The sequence below is a fragment of the Necator americanus genome, chromosome V (assembly GCF_031761385.1).
Source record: "Necator americanus strain Aroian chromosome V, whole genome shotgun sequence".
Lineage (NCBI taxonomy): Eukaryota > Metazoa > Nematoda > Chromadorea > Rhabditida > Ancylostomatidae > Necator > Necator americanus.
Window position 1 is genome coordinate 6920122 of NC_087375.1, and position 21725 is coordinate 6941846.

The window sequence follows — 21725 nt, forward strand, 5'->3', positions numbered from 1 at the left end:
TGAAAGTGAGGTAAGGTGTGTTCGAAGTACTTCTCTTCAATCGAGCAGTCAGATGGTTACGACGCTCATTCTCGCTTTTCTTCAACTTCATACTGTATCAGGTGCGACGCGGTTAAGGTTATGGAACCTAATCAAATGTATAGGTTCAGAACGACATGAAGCTACGCGTTGCAGTTGCGCGAGCGGCTGCGCTCGAAGCGGTACGGTGGGGCTTAGGGATTGGGATCATATGAGGATCCCTGCTGGACTCGAATCCAACCGCCTTCTCTACCGTGCTGCTTCGAGCGCAGCTGCTTATACAACAACATCTTGCTTCATGTTGTTTTGATCCTACTATGCTTCTAAACAAATTTGTTTTTCTTTTCAGGATTCAACAAAGTGTATTCCAGTCATAAATGTAATGAATCAGAAACACTAATGCAAAGAATAACGGCTTCATTTCACTTTGTTTTGGTGGGAAGTTGTCAACTTCACATCTCATTACAACCAATTCCAGATAAGACCTACCACGCTGTGAGTAGCCTGTTATTTGCGTTTAAAAAACGTAAACAGAGCACCTGTGGACTTCTTTGAAATCGGCGGAATAGAATAAAAACGAAATTTACCATATATTTCGTTTATATATTCGTCTAAAACAAACAGACAAAAAACAAACAAAAAGGGAATTCAAATCCAATTCTACACATGTGTGAAGAAGCAGAAGTCATTCTACTTCCCCTTTGAGGGCTATCAGGTCATTTTACTACTACGAAATATTCTACAGGGAAGGCTCATCAACATTAGTGGAATTCTGTTTCATTCTTTGATGGACAAAAGGACATATCAACAGAGACTGTAGAAGTTGAAACAGATTAGATGTTTTAAAGGAAAAAAAGAACCATTTTCAAGGGCTATGTCTGTGTTGAATACAGCGTGAGGTTATTGTTACAAAAGTGAACATCCTTTGATCCTAGTAAAATTAAAAGAAATCCAAGAAGTTTGTCTAAGTAGCGAGAATCTAGAGAATAGGTCTTCAATCAATGATTTTACTAAGAACTGTGTACTGGGTTGAGAAAAACATCCTTCCTGAATAAAATGAGACTCTGTGCAATGCCTTCTTTCTTCTCTAGAATTCCTAAGAAGACCAATGGAAATACTTCGAAATTTAAAGGCAGCATACCACGAATATGACGTGAAGAGGGAACTTACGGGAAAAGCTAGAGATGGGGTTGTCGATTACGGGATCCGTGGTGGTTCCGCTCATCTCTCTCGTAAGAAAAAACGTGGTTTTTTCTTACGATGATTTCGGTTGTAACGCGCTACCGTGTGCACGCGCCCCATCCAAATCCCATCGGTTGAACATCAGTGATTTTTTAATTGATTTCCTTGAGCTGTAGCCAAGATTGGTATTGATCGTCTTTATTAAACAACGGCTAACGTTTCGGCGTTACCGCCTTCGTCAGAGCCTTTAAAACTCAAAGCCATTAGTGATTTATCCCCTCAAGCGCCTCATCACCCTACAGAAAGCATCCAAACGGTTGGCAAACTCAAACAGCAACAGACAGTCGAACATGGGCAATACATCAGTGATTTCTTCTCATCAGCCTATTCTAGTGAAACCAAGGAATAGGCTGCTGGGTGGAGGTGAACCTGAACGTGTACACAGAGGGGAGTTCTAACGTATCTCGTAAGAAATGAAGCAGTTCTTAAGCCGTTTTTTTTAAAGACGATTAAGAAGGGGTGGACGGAACCACGCCGGATCCCGCAATCTGCAACCCCATCTTCAGCTTCTGCTCATTCCCTTACCAAATTCAAATTCGTGGTATGCTGTCTTTAACCCTAAGGGAGGTGTAGGCACGCATTTAGCCCTCCTGCCACTACAAAGCTACCATGTCTTCAGTTAAAGTTCCCGGAAGATGCCGCGCGTACACAAAACTGGCGCGCCCCAATCGAACTCATTGTAGAAAATAGCGCGCCAGAACGCTCGAAGTCGTATCTTCAGGGCCGTTTTTTGCGGCAATTAGGAAGAAATGGACGGAATCATCTCTTCATAATCTACGATTCCGTATAGACATAACCCTGGAACCCCACCACTCCAGATTCGTGGAGTGATGCCTTTAACAAGAAACATGTACGAGCCATCGTTTACTGTGAGTTCCTACAGAGTCATACTATGAGCCACATTGAAGGAAGGCATCGTCTACTAGTTCGCGAATTGTCGGCAACACTTGGGCGCGACTGCCGTAGAATGCCATCTCCAATCTCTTTTACGACTTTGGTTACTATAAAGTTGTCTCGACGTGAGACAGGACGACAGGAACCACATAACTGGGGAAAATCATCAAGGATCAATGCCTGTCTATCGTTATTTGAAACTTCCTACATATTCTGCTCACACACATGGAGGGCTTCCTCAAAGATATTGTCGCTGTGAACGAGAGTTGAATCTTGTATGTTAACCTTACGCGACACCGCCGCTGGCTGCCTTACGAGGAACCATTCCAAGAAACGAAAGCTGATCTTCATCAAACACGGATTCTGTTTTGCTGTTGATGGTGTTCTCAGGGAATGTTCTGCTTTCAGTTCCTTTATCTTGGATCCACAGTGAACGCTAAGGTGTACGCCACTCAACTGGTGAATTTTACCGACGCTATTCGCCGGAAACATCTGAACTGTGGCAGTCCGTCTATTTCACGACGCCTTCCTTATGTGGCGGAGCTGAACCTGCAGAATCCTGTGCAGCTTATTCCCTCTATGTGGATCCGCTCGACTACTACCTGCCTGTTTCAAGCACTGAAGCATCACCTTCGGGAAACAAAACTTAACGATGAGTCGAAACTCGCACCTGAGATCGTTCATTTCTTTGACTCGCTGCCGCATTGTTCTCGGCCCACAGGAATCAAAAAGTTAGCGGATCGTGGATACATTTTAGACAGTGATGAATGCTATAGCATTAATGGAAATTGCATGATAAAAATGTTAAGTTTGAAGCGTTCGCAATAAAAGAGATTTCCATTCAGGATTTTTCACTCAATTCAATAGTTCACGAGCGAGTACCTAATTCCAAATTCCTTTGAATGAGTGAATAGAGAGAAACTGTAGATGCTTGTATGCTGAAACTTTTGAAAATTGAATAAATGCAATGGATCTAACATAGTCGGCTTTCTTCTGGAAGGCCTACTGGGTTTGGCTTCAACTACAATACTCTGCATGAACATTGAAAATCGACGGTGAGTGACGGTGCGGCACCGTCGGCCACCGTCGCTTGCTCATAACTGCTCATAAAATGGAAACTCCAGGATAACTCATATATCATTAGATTCCTCTCTTTGAGATCTGTACAAAAACTGACATGTTGTTGAGAAAGGAGCAAAATGACACCAAATATGCGCCAAGAAGCAATAATTGGAACCTAACATAGCCTAAGGTTATAGTTGAAAAAGTGTTCAGAGACTCAAACTTTCACATGTGGTCAAACCAGCAAGAAAGTTGTTGTAGACAAGCATTTGAAATTGTTGATTTGTTATTTTTTAGTCATTTGTGCGTCATTTTTAGTCATTTTAATTGTTGTATAAAATAGCGGTTCGTCCTTACTTTGAACCTTTGTTGCAAGGAAAGTATATCATAAGGTAAGAGCTGCACCCTGCACCATCTAGTTGTTAAATAGAAAACGAAGTTAAACGGAGTGGTATTTCTATTATGAGATATATTTGATGTCAACTAGGATAGAAGCATACCTGGTTCAAGAAACCAATGTATAGATCAAGAACTAAATGTTCTTCTCCTCGTACGTCCCAACTCGTTACAAAGTTCCAACAACCAGATTCATCATCCTTGTTCCTGAAAGTATCATTTATCCAAGGTGGCATCAGTAATGCAAAGTTTCCAACTACACCCCTTTTCTTCTTTCACCGAACACGGATAGGTACCACCTACTTATTAAACCTATCGTGATGTTCACATTACGAAGTTGATCTCACTAGTCCGACATACAGTGTATCTATAAAGTGAGGTCACATCTTCCGAAATTTTGATTTCCAAAAAAAAATCGGAACATGTGAGCTCGTGTGCCTATTTTCCTGGATCTTACAAGTGGATATTTACAAATGGCACCAGCTAGTGCTACGATTTATCTATGATTGATTTCACACTGTAGCATCCAGAAAAAGAAAAGTCAAACTCGACTGAAACAGGTAACAAAAAAAAGGACTCTATGCATCAGTATCATGAAGATGATCGTGAAGCATGTCACTATTATTGTCACTATTACTATTATTTTGGAATTTTCAATGGTTTTCACATCTAGAAAAATTCTTTTTATATTTCAGAACAACGTAAAATGCAAGTACGAGAAACATAAACCAATATTATTTCCTTGGGGAAAGAACAAACTAGCCATTATTTTGAAAAGAAGAAAAAACATGGAAATGGTTATGTGAGTAATTTATGAAGTTTGGAGAACACTCTACTCAAAAATCTACATTCAAGCTGACCCTAGTATTGAGTCCATGTGCAGATAATCTTTTGATAATAGGTTGCAGTCGCGCGTCAAGGAAAATTTTCTGGTTGCAATATTTCTACTGAAAGAAAGTGAGTCCACGAAGTTCATCAGTCCTTATGGAAATACCTTTACGCGTTCAGCTTCAATTCAGAATTGTTTGGATTTTATGAACGCATGTGCAGAGTACACGATTACCTACGGGGGGTTAGCCGATGTATGAAGCCAGCTCATCCTTTTGAACAAGTCTGGCACCAACTTATTGATCCCGAATGGATGTAAGCCATGGTTCGCTTGGGACTTTTTCGAACCATCGATTATAGCGACTATTACCGTCTGCGCCACTGAACAGATGCGAATAGAAGAAAGGTGTTCTTCTTTAAAGGCATCACACCACGAATCTGGTGTTGTGAAGGAATCCGCGAGAAAATTAAGAGTTAGGGTTATAGATTGCGGAATCAGAGGTGCGATTGTAGATTGCAGGATCGAGGTGCTTCCGCTCATCTCTCCCTAGTCGTCCTGAAAAACGGCGTGGGAACCGCTTTAGTTCCTACGAGGAACGTTGGGACGCTCTTCTATGTATACGTTCCGTTCGTCTCAGCAGGCTATTGATTGGTTTCATTTGAATAGGCAGGTGAAAAAACATCACTGGTCTCCCTAGACTAGGGAGAGATGAGCGGAAGCACCTCGATCCTGCAATCTACAATCGCATCTCTAGCTTTTTTCGCGGATTCCCACACCACGTCAGATTCGTGGCCTGCTGCCTTTAGGAATTGCTTGTAAGCTTATAGTGTAAGATTTAGCAAAACCTTCTACTGGTGCAAACAAAGCAAATATCTGACTGCAGTAGAAGAGAGGATGCTGAATGTCTCGGATTAAAGACCTCCAATTCCCACTTTTTTAATTATAGAATACCAGCACGAGCAATTTTGTTAGACGTGCCGTACAAGATAATATCACTTGGGAAATCGGATGAACTAAAAATGATCCCCGTAGAATCAGTGAACAGTGAGATCAGAACATGTCATCAAGCTAAAAAAAACGTAAAATTTGTATATCTAGACGAATGCTTTTGTCATAAATTAAATATTTATTTATACATTCAGGGAGGATTAATCTGCTATTCTTTTGATGAATTGTTCAGGATAACCCAGTATGAATTCCAGAACAAAAAATCCTCATTCAGGTGGTTATCTTATTTCATTCTTGTAAGCACACAGACGGACATGTGATTAGACGCGCGCGCATGCACACACACACATCTGATTAGGATTTAGGATTAGGTCATGTGATTAGGTTTAAAGACAGCGTATCACAAAACTGACGTAGTTGGAAAACCTGTGGGAGATCATAGATTTCAGGATGTAAATTACGAGTAAGAGTGTGAGCCCACTCATTTCCCTTTATTGTTCTGAAAAACGACACGGGAACGACGTTTGTTTCTACGAGATACGTTAGGGCGCGCTCTCTTTTACACGCTCCAGCCCCCTCAGCAATCTATTCGTTAGCTTTATTTGAGTAGGCTGGAGAGGGGACCTAACTGACTTTCGACTGCTCACTCATGAACGTAGCGTGTGCACAAAGATGGAGCGTTTTCACGTAATTCGTAGGAGCAAACACGTTCTTGTTTCCCACATCGATTTTGAGTAGATTTAAGAGAAATTGAGTCGAGTCGAGTCCGAGTCCCAAGCTCATACTCGTAATATTGCGCAAAACAAAGACTAACTGAAATGAAGAGAAGAAAATAAGAATTTTCCTTATGCATTTCTTTTCTATGAAATATCAGGCAATTGTGGAACATTCTCCTCGATTGAAGCTCGTGAAATTCTAGCCGTGTATATCTGTCGCATATAGCTTCGTTTTTGAATGATCACTAAATGAAAAAATTAAATTGAGAAGCTGCAGCTGGTTCTGTAGGAGCACGCTCCATAAATCTCACCTCTGGAGAAAAATTATGTATTAGCAACTGGTTCAAAAATCTGGAAAAAAAAATGAAATATTAGATAAATCGGTTGAAAAAAAACTGTGACAACTAAGGAGAAGATGAAGATAATTATGACGTAATGATTGCGCGGAATTCAACTAAACTGTTAATATTTTTCTCAAGGAAACGCGCACAGAAATCATTGCATCTACCTCTTTTCTATAAATATGAAGACATCATTTCTTATATAGATGAAGATGGAACATATCGATTATGGGTAGGTGGAGGTTTGATTCAGAGTTGTTTTCATTACAGTAACATGGGGGACGAGAAAGAGACTCCCACTGTGCAGGATCCACGCAAGTTCTACTCAGAATCGGCAGCACAAATCGCTTTTGATCGCTGTAAAAACGACCGCTTTATGCCGACGCCCCCTTGCGAAGCCATGCTCAGATCCCACAACGAGATTCTAGCTTATATGGAAGTCTCTTTCCTCTTTGTTTTGTAACATACAGGGCCAATCAATCAATACATCGAAGGGGTGGTCAGACTAAGATGGTGTCGAACAATATAATATATAACAATATAATAACCGTACAAACGCAATTTGATACTGCTTCGATAAAAATCGATCTTTGCGAATACACTTCACCATATTCAGAGTAGGCCAGTTTAGCATCGATGCGTCACTTCAGCGGTTCTGCCACTTAAAGTACTTTTTAAGTTTAAAGTACTTTTTGAAGTGCTTCTCCCGAATGTTCTTTAAAGCAGCATACCACCAATATGAAGTGAGAAAAGAATCCGTTGTTAAAGTAAGAGATGCGAGTTCGGCTCATCTCTACTCAATCGCTTGTGCCTGCCCTGAGACTAAGATGGATTCAGAGGATGGATTCCCTGTTTCTGCTGTGCCAGGACTGACTTATAAAATACTTGTAACCGCACGTTGGTCCGGCCAATAGCGTGCTTTCAAGTGACTGGGAGGCGATTTGGAGTCGCCTCAAACAAATGATCTGCATTTATCCACCACGGGAGGACGCAGCGTTCCCCAATTAACACAAGAGTTAGAGGTCTGCAACCTGCCCATGGGTCTTGAAAATTAGGTGCACGACACAGCAATAAAAAAGTCTCCTGATTTTGGAGAAGGTACGGTAACACCAGTAGGGGTGGGGTTACAGGAGTCGTCTAGGCTACCGAAACGGAAAAGGACTAGGATGATGATCTGTACTTATAACGCCCGTACGCTCACATCGGATGCCGCCATTGCTAACAAGTAGTTTTTAGAGGCTAATATGACCGCCATCGCTCTCTTCTACAAAGTTTTCTACGAGATCCAAGCGCGGAATCGCCGCTCATATTTGTGAACTGCATCACTAACCCTGTCAATTTGTGATATGTCGAAATCGTCAATGTTATAAAACACTGCATTTAATGTTAATAAGAGATATGAGGTCTTAAATTATTTTCAGGTGGCCGAGCGTCTGGATTTCTTTTACGATATGACCATCGAGAATCTCAGTTTGGGACTATATGATGCTGGGGCGCCTGGTAGTTACATTGGAAATGATCCTGTGAGCTGTGATTTGTATTTTAACAACAAATGATTTATACACCCTAAAAACTAAAGAAAAGAATATAGAATAATACAGCCAATATAAAATAATTCTGCTAATAGAATCAATACAGGTAATAGAAGAAGAGAAATGGCTGAAAATTTTATAAGAGCCAGCAGTCAAATTGATAATGTGGTCGATTTTCACTCTGTACCTATGAATAGAAAGAAGATGAATTGCTGTCATGTTATTTGTGGTGTTTCGTCAAGATTTCAAGACCAGATGATAATGAGAATTTTAGTGGAAAAGAGGAACAGCGCAGCAAATAGTTGCAATTAATTCACTTAATTAATTCACTCAAACAGTTTGAGGTTTACGAACCCGCGTCTAGCCTATACGGTGACATGCGAGGCTAGCTGATGTATCACTCCACTGTTTTTATCCTCCCAGACAGGTCTGATATCAGGTTATCGAACCTAGAGGGATAAGGCTTGGTCGACACTAGGGTGGTTTCGATGCATCGATCGATCGTGCAGACTCATAATTCTCTCACCGACTGCGCTACACCCGCTCACACACTAAGCATATTTCATATAGAAAGAATTAGCTATCGACTATCCTTTTGTATCGAGCATAGACGAATAGTCACGGATCTGCCTCACTAGAGAGATCACAACCGATTAGTCGGGAGGCTAAGTAGCGTTCCCGGGTGGCGGATAGGGGCTAAACAATTAGATACGACTTTGTGTTTCCCCTAAGATTCAAGGGACAGACTTCTGTTTGCTGTTCCAAAATTGGCTCGTAATGCACTTGTATCCCGTATTTAAGGGCGAGTGTAGCGCAATCGATTAGAAGTTTCGTTGCCTGCATGATCGAAAGGAGGGTTGGATCTGCCCTAGTGCTCACCAAGCCTTTCATCCTCCGGGATTGATAAATTGGTGCCACAATTGTCTGGGAGGATAAAGCACTGATCTTACACATCGACTAGCCTCCGCAAGTCATTTTATGAGCTAGTTACACATTCGTAAACCCCAAGCGATTCTGAATTGAAGTGAACGTGGTGGCACATCCTAAGCGGATTGATTAACGGCAGACACTTTATCCTTTATCCTATGTATGTCGGTTCAACCGAAGGCCTGCAACCAAGTGACTTAGAGGTGCAAGGGAGGCGCTTTTGAGTCGCCTCAAACAAATGGTCTCCATTTATCCACTAAAGGAAGACGCATCGTTCTCCAACAAACACACGGGATAGAGGTCTGCAACCTACCCATGAGTCCTGAAATTAGACGCACGACACAGCAATAAAAAAGTCTCTTGATTTTGGAGGAGGTACGGTAGCACCAGCGGGAGCAGGGTTACACAAGTCATCTAGGCTACCGAAACGGAAAAGGACTAGAATGGTGATCTGTACTTATAACGCCCGTACGCTCGCATCGGATGCCGCCATTGAAGATCTGATGATGCAAGCCAGGAGGTTTAAACGCATCACCCCACGAATCTGAGGTGGTACGTATTTCAGGTGGATTGTTCGTATACGGGATAGTAGATTATGAAGAGGGGGTGATTCCGTCCATTTCTTCCTAATTGCCGTAAAAAACGACCCGGAAGATGCGGCGCCGCTCAAAGCTGGTGCGCTCCATCCAGTCGAACTCCTTGTAGAAAATAGTGCGCCAGAACGCCCGTAGACGTATCTTACAGGCGATTTTTTTGGCAATTAGGAAGAAATGGGCGGAATCAACCCCTCAACGATGGAACGAACAGGGGGAGAGCTTTTCTTAGTTTACCTTTTTCGAGTTTACCTTCCCCGAGACTACCGAAACGGAAAAGGATTAAGATGACATGATCTGTACACAAAGAGCATACATGAAGAGCATGGACGCTTACCTCTGGAGCGGCAATTGAGGATCTGATTATACAAACCTAAAGATTAAGTACCGCCTCAACGGACTGACCAACATGAGTCGACGCCATCTGCTGAACGCCGCATGTGAAACTGGAGAAGAACTGTTCTTAGGAACATGAAACAGTAGACGAGTTGATGAAGTTGGCGCAAAAGTCAAAACGAGTATGGCAAAGGACATCGACTCTTCCAAACAACTTCGACGACCCAAAGCAAGCGTCTACGGATGAGAAGGTGTTCAAGTTTGACTATCTTCTTCACTTATTTCCCAGCATGAAGCTGTGAAGGAGAAGTCGAATCATTCTATATGGACATAGAGATGTATTTACAGGAAAGAAAAGCTTCTGCGAGGGGACCATCGGTGATTTTAACGCCAAAACTTTAACGGAGCCCACGGCCTACAATGAAACGAGCAGGGTTTCCTAGTTTATCACGGCGACAAAAACCATCCAACTCGAAACTCGTAGTTTCAAAAGCCTCTACGCTGGATGTGGAAATGGACCGGTGTGGTGTACTGAGACGAAATAGACCACATCTTCGTCAGTAAAAGTTTTCCTTGACGGATGTCGTAGCTGTACCGAAGTTCTATACGGGATCAGACCACCGTTTCCTTCAAAGATGATTTTTCTTCACATAGAAAAAAGGCCGCAAAATTTACAGAGCGAAGTCCCAGAAATACCATTAACTGGGATCTTTTCGCTACTCTAACCGACGTTTGGGAAGATATTGCAAAGAACAATGTCGACAAAGAATACGACCGGTTCGTTGAACACCCTCACGACTGCACGATAAAGCCTGGAAGGTTTAAAACCATCGAAAGACGCCTGCCTCTAGAAACTCTTGAGCTAATACGCCAGCGTGGAGCTTTACGAGCTACAGGCAACCAGGAACACAAGTTCGAGCTTGCAAAGCTTTGCAGAGAGGCGAAAAAAGGAGACCTCAAAGAGAGAATAGGAACAGTATTGGCTGAAGCTGCATAGGTAGGGAAAAGCGTTTCCTGTGCCTGTCGAGATTTCACCGATTGCAAGACAAAGATGTCTCCGGAACGGAATAACCATTGCATTGAGAAAAGGAATGAAGAAAGTCATCCACGATTTCCACATTGAGCGTTTCAACAGCCATATCCACTTGTCTCTTCACCATCTGAGGAGGAACGACGGGTCATTCCAAAATTTCTTCCATCCAAAATACCACATGCTATCATTTTGTGTAACTGTAATTTACTACTGTAATCTGTAATTTACGGAACCCGGTTCCGACAGAATAAGATCATCTGAAGAACGTTTCGCCATTATTTGTCAAAACCCTGGCGAGGCTCTTCACCGCTGTACCTGTCGGAATGCAAGGTACCACCGCTTTGTTGTATGAGAAAGCAGATCCACATTACATCGGCAACGATCTCCCAATCTGCTATTGTTCGTCGTCTACAAGCTCTTTACAAGAGTGATCCCTAATAGGATTGAAAAAAAAATCTTTGATGAAAAACAGCCACGAGAGCGAGCACGGTTCCGGAAAGGATTCAGCACGATTAATCACATTCACACGGTTTCGAAATTCATTGCGGTATCACGAGAGTACAAGATACCGTTATGTCTCACCTTCATCGACTTGAAAAAAGCCTTCGACTAAGTTAAGACGAAAGCGGTCATGGAAGCCCTAGACAACCAAAGATAACATCTAGCATCACCCAAATGGAATAAATGCTGGCCGATTTTGACAAAACATATGCAAGCATCGGCCTTCAAGTGATTTCATGAACGACGATGTTCATGCGAAACGGATGGATCTTATGTATCCCGTTCACGCTCAACGGAACGAACATATCTGAATGCACTAGCTGGGTCGATAAATGAATAATAGAACATGAAATGAATATGGAGAACGATCTAACCCCTGAGCACGGGGGAACGAGCGGCTTGGGGAGCGCATTGGAGCGTCGAGATTGTTTTAGAAAAGATCAGGAACCGCGTTCATATCTTCATACCACCATACTTTCTCCTTTGATCTGTACTTGAGAAACCTCGGCACTTCGCAAGCAAGAAGAGAGTGGGGGGAATGTCACTGAACGCTCAATTGAAAGAATGCTGATAGGAGTATCCTACTTGCCACAAGTGAGGGTAGGAATTCGAAGTTCTATCCTACGTTAGCAATCGAATATTAAAGGTGGCGCCGCATTTATTAAAGAAATCGAAACAAATTCATTCATTCATTCATTCATCTTTCGCATTCGTTAAAGAAATCGAAATGTGGGCAGGACATGTGGCACGTTTCGACAAAAACAAATGGACCAGAGATGTGAGCGATTGTTGTACAGACTTCTTCACAAAATCCTTCAAAGAAAATTTCGATACTCTTCGTGTTTCACGCGATCGGGATGAATGCAAGTAGTACTGCCCCCCCTCCAAACAAATCGATGAAAAGCGGGAGTCACTGTGATCAAGGTGATAGTAGGACAGGTAATAAATATTATCAAAATCAAAAAAAAGAAGCAACTTCATGAATGAAGAGGACGAAAAGGAAAATTATTGCTGTCGCATGAGATAAGATGGTAATGACCGCCTAAGATAGTTGATTGGAAGTGATGTGATCTTTTCTGTTCTTCGTCATAGATCAATACACTGTGGAATGAGAAAACGAGTTAAATTTTTGGAAATATAAAAAGAAGCAAATACAATGATATGTGAGTACAACGAAAACTCGTTGAGATCAGAAGTTCTCGTTGTTTCCGAGTTGTTGCGGAAAATCTTACGTTTAGTTAAACTTCAACGTATTTAAGCGTAAGCTCATCAAAAATAATGAATTGTTCTGTAATTAACTCTGCATATGGAGCTGTTATTGTAATTGGCTCGCTAAGCTCTGACACTGGTGATTCTTTTCTTCACTCCATTAAAAAAACATTACATAAGTTTTCTCAGCACTTTCTTCCCGATATCAGATAATAAATTGAAGGAGGGCGATAGGACGTAATGGTGGTGCTTTTGCCTTGTACTTTCTATTGAAACAGTCAAAGCTGCACGCAAGACATGTGGTGTATATTGAGAGCATCGAATGAGGAATGCCAGGAAAAACTATAAAGAGAATAGAAAGAAGCTGAAATAAACAGAAAAAGAATTTGAAAAAAAAAACTTGGTAGAAAACAATACGAGGTGACTTACTTGGCTTAATCGGCGGGCTGATGTCATCGCCTGACGCGATTACCCGCATCTTTGCCGAAGTGTGCCGTCCTTGAACACAGCTCTGCCCAACCTTCTCGATCTTCTGCGAGAGCTTGCACAGAATCAGTCCATTCGTCGCTGTTCCATATTCTGCGAAACCTTACGTCTCGCCTGAACTGCCTATCCACGCCGAGTGTCCTCAGGTCCTCTTTCACCACGTCAGTCCAGAACTTCCGTTTTCGGCCAGGTGGCTTCTTCCAGCTAGAAGAATACGAAGTATCAATTACAAACTTAATAAATGATGGACGGAAGGGATTGGGAACTGCAGGACATTATATTGAAGAGATGTTTTGTTCAGTGAGCAAATCGCAAATGATTTTGAGAAAACTGAGAAGAAATATATTTCTCCTCAGTTCACAACAATCAGTCGACCACTGTGTGATCCATCCCCGGAGACATTGTTCCCATTCTTGATGTAACGAACACTGAGCGGTATTTTTTAGCGGTAGGCATTTCTTCCCCTCAGCACACATAACCCACATAATCCAGGAACTTATCGTCTCGATAAAATTTCAAAGAAAAGCTGGTCTTAGCAAAGCTCTATCTGATCCACTTGACGCTACGTTTAAGTGGTCTAAAAAGATATATGAATCATTTTGACACTACTATGTATTTGCATATGTTTGTGTATGTGTTTCTAATTTTGAGAAAAAAAAACACTTCACAAATTACTCCTCAAAGACGCCACTCCAAGAATCTGAAGTGGTACGGATTTCATGTGGAGTATTCGAATACGGAATCGTGGATTATGGAGAAGTGGATGATTCCGTCCAATTCTTGCTAATTGGCGTAAAAACGGCCCGGAAGATGCGGCGCGGGCACGAGGCTGGCGCGCTCCAATCGAACTTGTTGTAGAAAATAGCGCGCCGTAACGCTCGAAGCCGTATCTTCCGGGCCGGTTTTTACGACAATTAGGAAAAAATGGACGGAATCGCCCTTCTTTCCATAATCTACGATGCCGTATACGAATACTCCACCTGAAATCCGTACCACCTCAAATTCGTGAGGTGAAGCCTTTAACTCAAGGATCTTTTCCGGGATGAAAGACGTGAAATCTCAAAAACGAAGCAAAAACTGCTGTGTGGGCGTTCGTTTCATAGCTGAACTGTTCTTCATTGCTGTTATAACGTTAGTGAAACGTAACAGCAAAAAATTGTCGTTTCTATGAAATCTATGCGTGGAAATGTCCTAAAAATATAAGGATGTTTCAGTATAACTACCTTTAAATTGCTTCTATTCTAGTGAAACTTATATTGGGACAGACAAACATAACGGACTTGTCTACTATCGACTTGTCGACTATTGAACTATCTGAGAAAGAATTTGTGATCATAGAATTGTGGAGGAAAGATATTACTAAAAGACATTATTAATGAATGGATCTTTAGATCATCTGCCCATTACTGTGTGTTATAGTTCATTTTTGAAAGGATTGCTTTATTAACACACGAAGAAATAAATCTCTTTCTATTTATTCCAATATATTTGGGATAGAATATCATTTTAGGATCAATAGATAAAAATTGCATAAATTAAAGATTACATATGTATTTGCTATGATCATATGCTTCAGAATATATTCACTAGTACCGATTTTGCAATGATTTATGCTGATCATGCTGGAATGACTTCAAAACGATGTTACACGTTCGATTTCGGCTATACTGCCTGTCTCTATCGATACAGTTTACATGCAGCAAAGATAGTAAGAATGAAATGAAATATTGTTGGTAAATTTTTCGCATGCGAAATTTTCTTACCTTATCGTTATTTCAGACAAATACAATGCCTACATATTGTATCTATGATGAGAATCTTGAAATTTATCCAGGTATCGTTTTCGAAAAATGGCCTCCAACCAAAAAAACAGGTATTTCATGTGATTCACGTAATATCTTCAGGCAGTATGATTTGTGTACAAGAAAAATCGAGTTAATATGAACACTTGAAAAATATAGCAATAAAAATAAATTAAACAATAAATAAAAAAAATAAAAACTTGATGAAATGCATTCGAACAATATCGAAACGAATAGTAGAACATGCAAATTTTTAATTTTTTCTTCAACATAATTGGATAACCATTCCGTTCGTTTTTTTTTCAAGCACAACACTGTTAAAGATATCAGATTGTCCCAAAATTAATTTTATTTCGTGGTCGCAGTCTAATACAATATTGTTCCTAATGTTGAAGTGTTTCAACTAAAAGGGAACATACAACGAACCTGACGTGATGAGGGAACCCAGGGGAAAACCTAGAGATTGGATTGTAGATTGCGGGATGCGGAGTGGTTCCGCTCATTTCTCTTTAGTCTTCCTGAAAATGGTGTGAAGGACGCCGTTTTTCACAACGTTTTTATCCGCGTCATCCTTGTGCACGCGCCGCATCCGCGCGCGAGCGGTCGAAGACCACTGATCTCTTCCCAAAACCTATTCAAGTGAAACTATTGAATAGGGTGCCGAGAGGAGCGGAACGTGTATACAGGGACGCGTTCTAACGTACTAGAAACTAAAAGGGTTCCCTGGCCTTTTTTTTAAAACGATTACGGAGAGGTGGGCGGAACTACGCTGGATTCCGCAATCTACAACCCCGCCTCCAGCTTTTCCCGTGGGTTCCTTCACCTCGTCAGATTCGTTGTAAGCTGCCTTTAATAGTAAGAAGATGGCTGTGCTATAATTCTAGCTTCTTTATATTTTCAAGGTGCAATGTTTGCTATGTAAATATGTCAATAATATATGAATAAATAAATACAACATGAGTAATCAATATCAATATCAATAATCAATAAATACAATATGAGTATTGTCCAAACTGTACAATTACAAAAATTTCTTATTAATTTGATTTTTTTCTTACAAAGCAGATTTCCTTTTCGAACTACAGTACTTGAAAATGAGTACGATATGACATGCTCAAATTGTTATTTCAGCAAAACCACCTTTAAGGGAAGGAGATCCAATGAGTGAAAAGAGGCAAGGTAAATGTTGGCTTAATTGCATAGTGTCATACTTGTGATAGGGCAAGGCGTTGATTTCTTTCCTGTCCATATAAGCTTCGAGGTACTGAGTTACTGAGAAACATACCATCTACCTCTGCTGTCCACATTCACATGGATTTTTGCCACCTTATCATCTTCATTTAGGTGATTTTGTGAAATTACCTTTTTTTACACATCTAGGAAGAGTAGAGAGAATCGCTTTCACTTTGACACAAAGCGAATGATCTTTCTTCAAATAATTCAAAAAAGTTCAAAAACAATATTGGATATCTGACAATTTCTTTTAATGAGCTTTGCATTTTTCTGGGAACAAAAGGGGGTGGGTGGAGCGGGTGTAGCGCAGTCGGCAAGAGGTTTCGCTGTGTCTACACGATCAATCGGAAGTTCAAACCCACGCTAGTCCCAACCACGGCTTTCATCCCTCCGGGGTCGATAAATTAGTATCAGACTTGTCTTAGAGGATAAATACACTGTCTTGACACACTGGCTAGTCTCAGCAATTCGTTGTATAGGCTAATTATGCGTCCGTAAACCTCTAACGATTCTGAATTGAAGTGAACGCGGTGACGCATCCCAAGCGGATTTATTAATGCCAGACACTTTATCCTTTATCCTTTCCTACCGAAAAAAATGTACTAGTTTAGCTTGGACAACTGCTTACATCCCAATCCAAGTGTTAGCGTTCATCACCTTCATTTACTTGTGTTTTTTCTTTTTCTATGCATTCAAACCACATCCAAGCAGCAATCTTGTCGAACTTTCTGTAAGTGGTTTATTCATCTACAATACTTATTATTTAAACTTTCTGAGCTTTAATTTTCAAATTGAAGGTAATTATGGAAGATGAGCTCATCCGCCTCTCCATACTTACTTCTGAAGCAGTTCGAACGATGAAAGTAAGAGGAAATATCGTTTACGTTCAATTCTGGTTAGGATAATTTATTTTTATTCAGGAATTTAAGAAATGCATAAAGTAGCAATCTACATTCTCATTATAAAAGTAGTTTCGTTATTTCTTTCTCTTTTCAAAGAAAGAAGGGAACAAGTTAAAGAAAAAGGGAAGCTAACTTCCTACGCTGCTTTGCATCATTTCCCCTGGAGGTGACGACTCCACTCATGCCTAATAAGTGTCTTATGTTTCAATTAAAAACTTACTATCTCTTATTTTCAAGAATCCTGGTATTTTGTAATGACTTCCTGAAAGAACATACTGATAAACTCCTCTATAAATTTTAGTGAACTGAAATTTGTAATTTGACCTGCATAGCTGCCAATTTCTGTCAGTATAGGATAGGTATACCACACCTCAAGTTACACAGATTTATATTCATTTTCAGTTCTATTCATTTATTTTTCAAAAATTATAATTTCTCTCCTCACTCCGCTTTATACACCTACTTGAAGTGAAGCTTTTCGAACTGCAAAAGAAAATTTGTGCTGCTGTCACTGGCAGCCGATTTGATAAACTAACCATAAATGATTAGTAGTTTTTCTTTGCAGGTTTTATGTTTCTCGACATTTTCAGGCTGCTCGTGGTAAAAAACGGAAACCGTTAATTCTTATGAAACCTCCCGAGGATCCTACGCAAGAATCCTTGGAGGATGTGTGTTGCCCCGGAACCACTTGTAATACAGCTATATGTGTGCACGAACATGTTCCACCTCGGTATTCAAGCAGAATTCTTGAATTTGCTGTGCCTAAAAAACGTCTCTGGAAGCAATAAATTTAGGGAGATATCCCCTCCTCAAAAACAACCTTCCGTTGTGACAGATATCCGAAGCCAAGATAAAGGACTTGGACATGAGAATGTTCCTGACAAGTTCCTTAAAAGCGCAGCAAACGCTATATCACAAACTTCAACATATCCGAAGGTGAATGGATTATAACACTGATTCACGTAAATCTAAGGCAATCTTTAGCAAAATCTCTCTTATTTCAGCTTAAACCATGGACTAAAACGGAAAATCAACATGCACCTCAACATGTTGTGAGTTATAAAAGCGAAATTGTTGTTTCTCTTGATTCTTGATAAGAAAAGGCCATGAATCGAATCAAAAATAAGTAAAGAAACTTTTCGGAAGTGAAACTACCCTGCTCCCACAACTAATCAGCAAGTTTGCAGCTATTTATGAATAGAAACTGATTTTACCATTAGTGGGAAGATTAGGTAAACACCAAAATACGTACTTAATTAGACACCCGTCTCATTGCCACTGTCTGGACCTATTGCTGCACTACATATTTTCAAGTCGTTCCTTTCCCGTGAAATCGTCATCGAAGATGTCTGAAGGTTTCGTTAGACGAGATCCTTCGGCCATATCGGAGCTGTGCTCCAATCTGATCCGTCCATACAACGAACACATCAACTCATCCCATTAGCGGTCTCCCTGGAGGGTATCTAGCACCTTTTGGGACCCACTCTAACGTTCCTTTAGGAATGGTCTGTGTCATTAGGTCTCCACTGTCTGTGCACATCTTTGCTGCGTGGGAGAACGCTGGAAGAATTGTGGAGTCGAAGAGGTGGGCATGGGCTCTTGGTCCGTCAGTGGGTCCGTACTTCCCCTGACGAGTAGGAAAGCTGCCCTCGCTGCTCTCATTCTTCATTTAGAGTTCTTTCTTCAAGTACTCCATATTTATGGAACACACAAGGTACAAGTATGATGACATTTTCACGATTTCGGGGCCTTCAGGTGCTATTTCTTCTTGTTTTAGGTGTACTAGTTATTCCCAAAATGGTGGCAATGTTTACAATGTGAACAGTGTTGCCGCGTGACCCATTTGAGAACAGCTCCTGGAGTAGCACGACTCCAGATGAGCATCTTGATCACTACTGTTCTAGGGGTAACTTCGCTACGCATTCATATTCGATGTAATTCCACTCTTGCAACGTTTCCCTGTTGGAACTGTTCAGAATGCAGAAGAAGGACCGTAGTTCTGGTTCTTACTTAAAAGACATTGAAGAGTGGATGTGCAACAGCTGTTGAAAGCGGGATTTTGCCAGATTAGTGGCACTCTTAGAGTTTGCATGAGAGTTTGCAAAGCTTGCAAACCTGCATCCTACTCTATCAGTTCATCCTCGAAGCGTAGAATCTGTTTCAGTTGTAACTTTTCACTTTATCTACCGTTTGGCATTCTTTATGCCACAAAACTCACGTTGTTGGGGGATTTCGCATCGAAGGAAACCGTTTGCGAAGAACATCTCTTCATTACAGCCACAAAATGGCGTAGAACAAAGACCAGAAACGGACAAGGCGGAGTCTTTTCTTACCGTTTCTGCGTTTCAACGACCGGCTTGCGAAAGCAGTAGTTCCAACGGATAAAAGCGGTATCACGCTTTCGCGACACACGTTCCTCAACCGGGCTGCTCGAATCAAACTAATAACGAGTTCTGGTAGTTACTAGCTTAGAATAATGCAGAGGTACTGCCACACGACAAATACGAGAGATCTAAACGGACATTCATGGCGTGGAACAAAGACCAGTTACGAATAATAAAGAAAGAATTTCTAATAGTAAGCTCTTTTTAAACTGTATCTTGTTTATGTTTTTTTCGCAACCTTATTTTCTTCATGTTTCATTTAATGGCATCACCCCACGAATCTGACGTGGTACGGATTTCAGGTGGAGTATTCGTATACGGGATCGTAGATTATGGAGAGGGGAGTGATTCCGTCCATTTCTTCCTAATTGCCGTAAAAACGGCCCAGAAGATGCGGCGATGCACAAGGCTGGCGCGCTCCAATCGAACTCGTTGTAGAAAATAGCACGCCGGAGCGCTGGAAGCCATATCTTCCGGGCCGTTTTTTTACGGCAATTAGGAAAAAATGGACGGAATACAGAAGACAGAAAAAAAAACATAAAATTGAAACTGTTAGCAAATCTAATATGTATAAGAGAACAGTCAATTCATCTACAACTATTGCTCGTTTATCATTTCCTTTTCATTTATTCTTTCCCTCATTTACACGATATAATCTAGGATAATCAACACGTACCAAAAGCGCCGGCGAAGAAACATATGTCAGCCGAAAAATTTGCGGTAAGCAACAGTGTCACAACAAAAAATTTTACTAATAAAGAAATGCAAAATGAGCAGATGATCAAATGCTTCCACTTTCATACAAAGGCTTCTAAAATTTCTCTAAATAATGTTGGAATTGGTGAAGGAGCATTTATTTTCAATAATTTTCTCATAGAAGATTGCGAAAGGCAATGATGACCAGAACAATTCGATCTGTGCAGCTATGTAGGAAAATGTGATGGTTTCTTCAAGAAAAAATTCTTTAAAAAATTCAACGGTTAATAGAAGGTTTATAGAAAAACTGGGTGATAATAGGCTTAAAATATACATATAGTTTCAATATCTTCACTTCAGTAAATTAAGGAAGAATATTAATTATCTTACTTTAGCGGACAGTTTACAACATAATCTACAACTTCTATAAATTTGTATTGTATCATTCTCCAATATCTAATGAATCAAATTTTCTGAATTTTCAATGTCTCAATTACTGCTGAAGATTTTAAGTGTATAATTTAAGATATAAAACTCAGATGTAATAAACCATAACAAAAAGGACAAAAATCACTTGGAAAGTTTTTCTAAACAATTGAGTGCATTTTATAAAATTTTACAGCCTCCGCAACGGAGAACATCATTCGATCAAGGAAAACATCGACACAAAAAAGCGGCGAAGAAGCAGTGAAGAGTATAGTGTTACAAAAGTACTTAGGTCATTTCTTTTACATTTTTCTTACTATTTATGTAGCGACTTGTGTATGTTTTCTGTAGAACGATCGATTGTTTCGATGAACTCTCACAGATTACATCGATGCAGAATTTTCTATGTATTTCGGCTTCGTTTGTGTTTCTTAATATAAAACTGTGTAACTGCAATTGTAACCACCTATTTTTTGTCTATATTTTCCGTATTTTCCGAAATAAATCTCAAAGAAAAAACACCTTACCCTGACAAAAGATATTGTGTATGTATATTATTTTGATTCTTTTTTCAAGGCATGATTAACAACTACAAAACTTTCACTCAGAAAAAAAAAACTCTATGTCCTCTACAATCCAATACTGATCTCGTTTGTCAGAAATGGACATTCATAGTTATTTGCAAGATTATTTTAGACTTCTTTTTCTAAGATTTGGTCTTTCTAAGATCTCAATATTCACCTTTAACGTTTCATTAAATCTTGTACGCTTGGTTAAGGTTATGTCTTGAATTTGCAGACTTCGGACTCTGTACTGATTCTCACCATAAAATGAGCATAAAGATCAATGTAGTATGGGTCTATTGAAGACTCGTAAAGATTTGTTCGCAATTTTCACTCTTGTCAAATAAATTAAAACTTTAAAAATTTGGGTTTGCAAGAGTACTGAAAAAGAAAAAAAATATCTTCCAAAACTTGTCGGATCTCCGAAACTTGTCACATTAATGATGTCTCCTCACCACCCCATTTAAAGACATCACCCCACCAATCTGAGGTGGTACGAATTTCAGGTGGAGTATTCGTATACGGGATCGTAGGTTAAGGAGAGGGGGGGGGGTGGTGATTCCGTCTATTTCTTCCTAATGCCGTAAAAAACGGTCCGGAAGATATGGCTTCGAGCGTTCCGGCGCGCTACTTTCCACGAGTTCGATCGGAGCGCG

The 21725-nt window shown here is 40.4% G+C and overlaps 1 protein-coding gene across 2 annotated transcripts; it reads left to right on the forward strand.

Moving 5' to 3' along the window:
- Nucleotides 1-52: 52 nt before the first annotated feature.
- Nucleotides 53-20771, forward strand: RB195_013163 (uncharacterized protein; the record flags this gene model as incomplete). Of its 2 annotated transcripts, none has more annotated exons than XM_064202854.1 (17): nucleotides 53-101; nucleotides 368-513; nucleotides 4308-4414; nucleotides 5388-5520; nucleotides 5584-5663; nucleotides 6585-6678; nucleotides 7868-7969; nucleotides 14640-14771; nucleotides 14843-14936; nucleotides 15997-16044; nucleotides 16710-16828; nucleotides 16896-16961; nucleotides 17591-17730; nucleotides 17795-17936; nucleotides 18005-18052; nucleotides 20045-20104; nucleotides 20703-20771. In XM_064202854.1, 17 exons carry the CDS (start codon nucleotides 53-55, stop codon nucleotides 20769-20771), a joined length of 1629 nt encoding a protein of 542 aa, XP_064058735.1. The 2 variants fall into 2 exon arrangements, with proteins under 2 accessions (XP_064058735.1, XP_064058736.1); XM_064202855.1 differs by having other exon boundaries at nucleotides 368-453.
- Nucleotides 20772-21725: the final 954 nt, after the last annotated feature.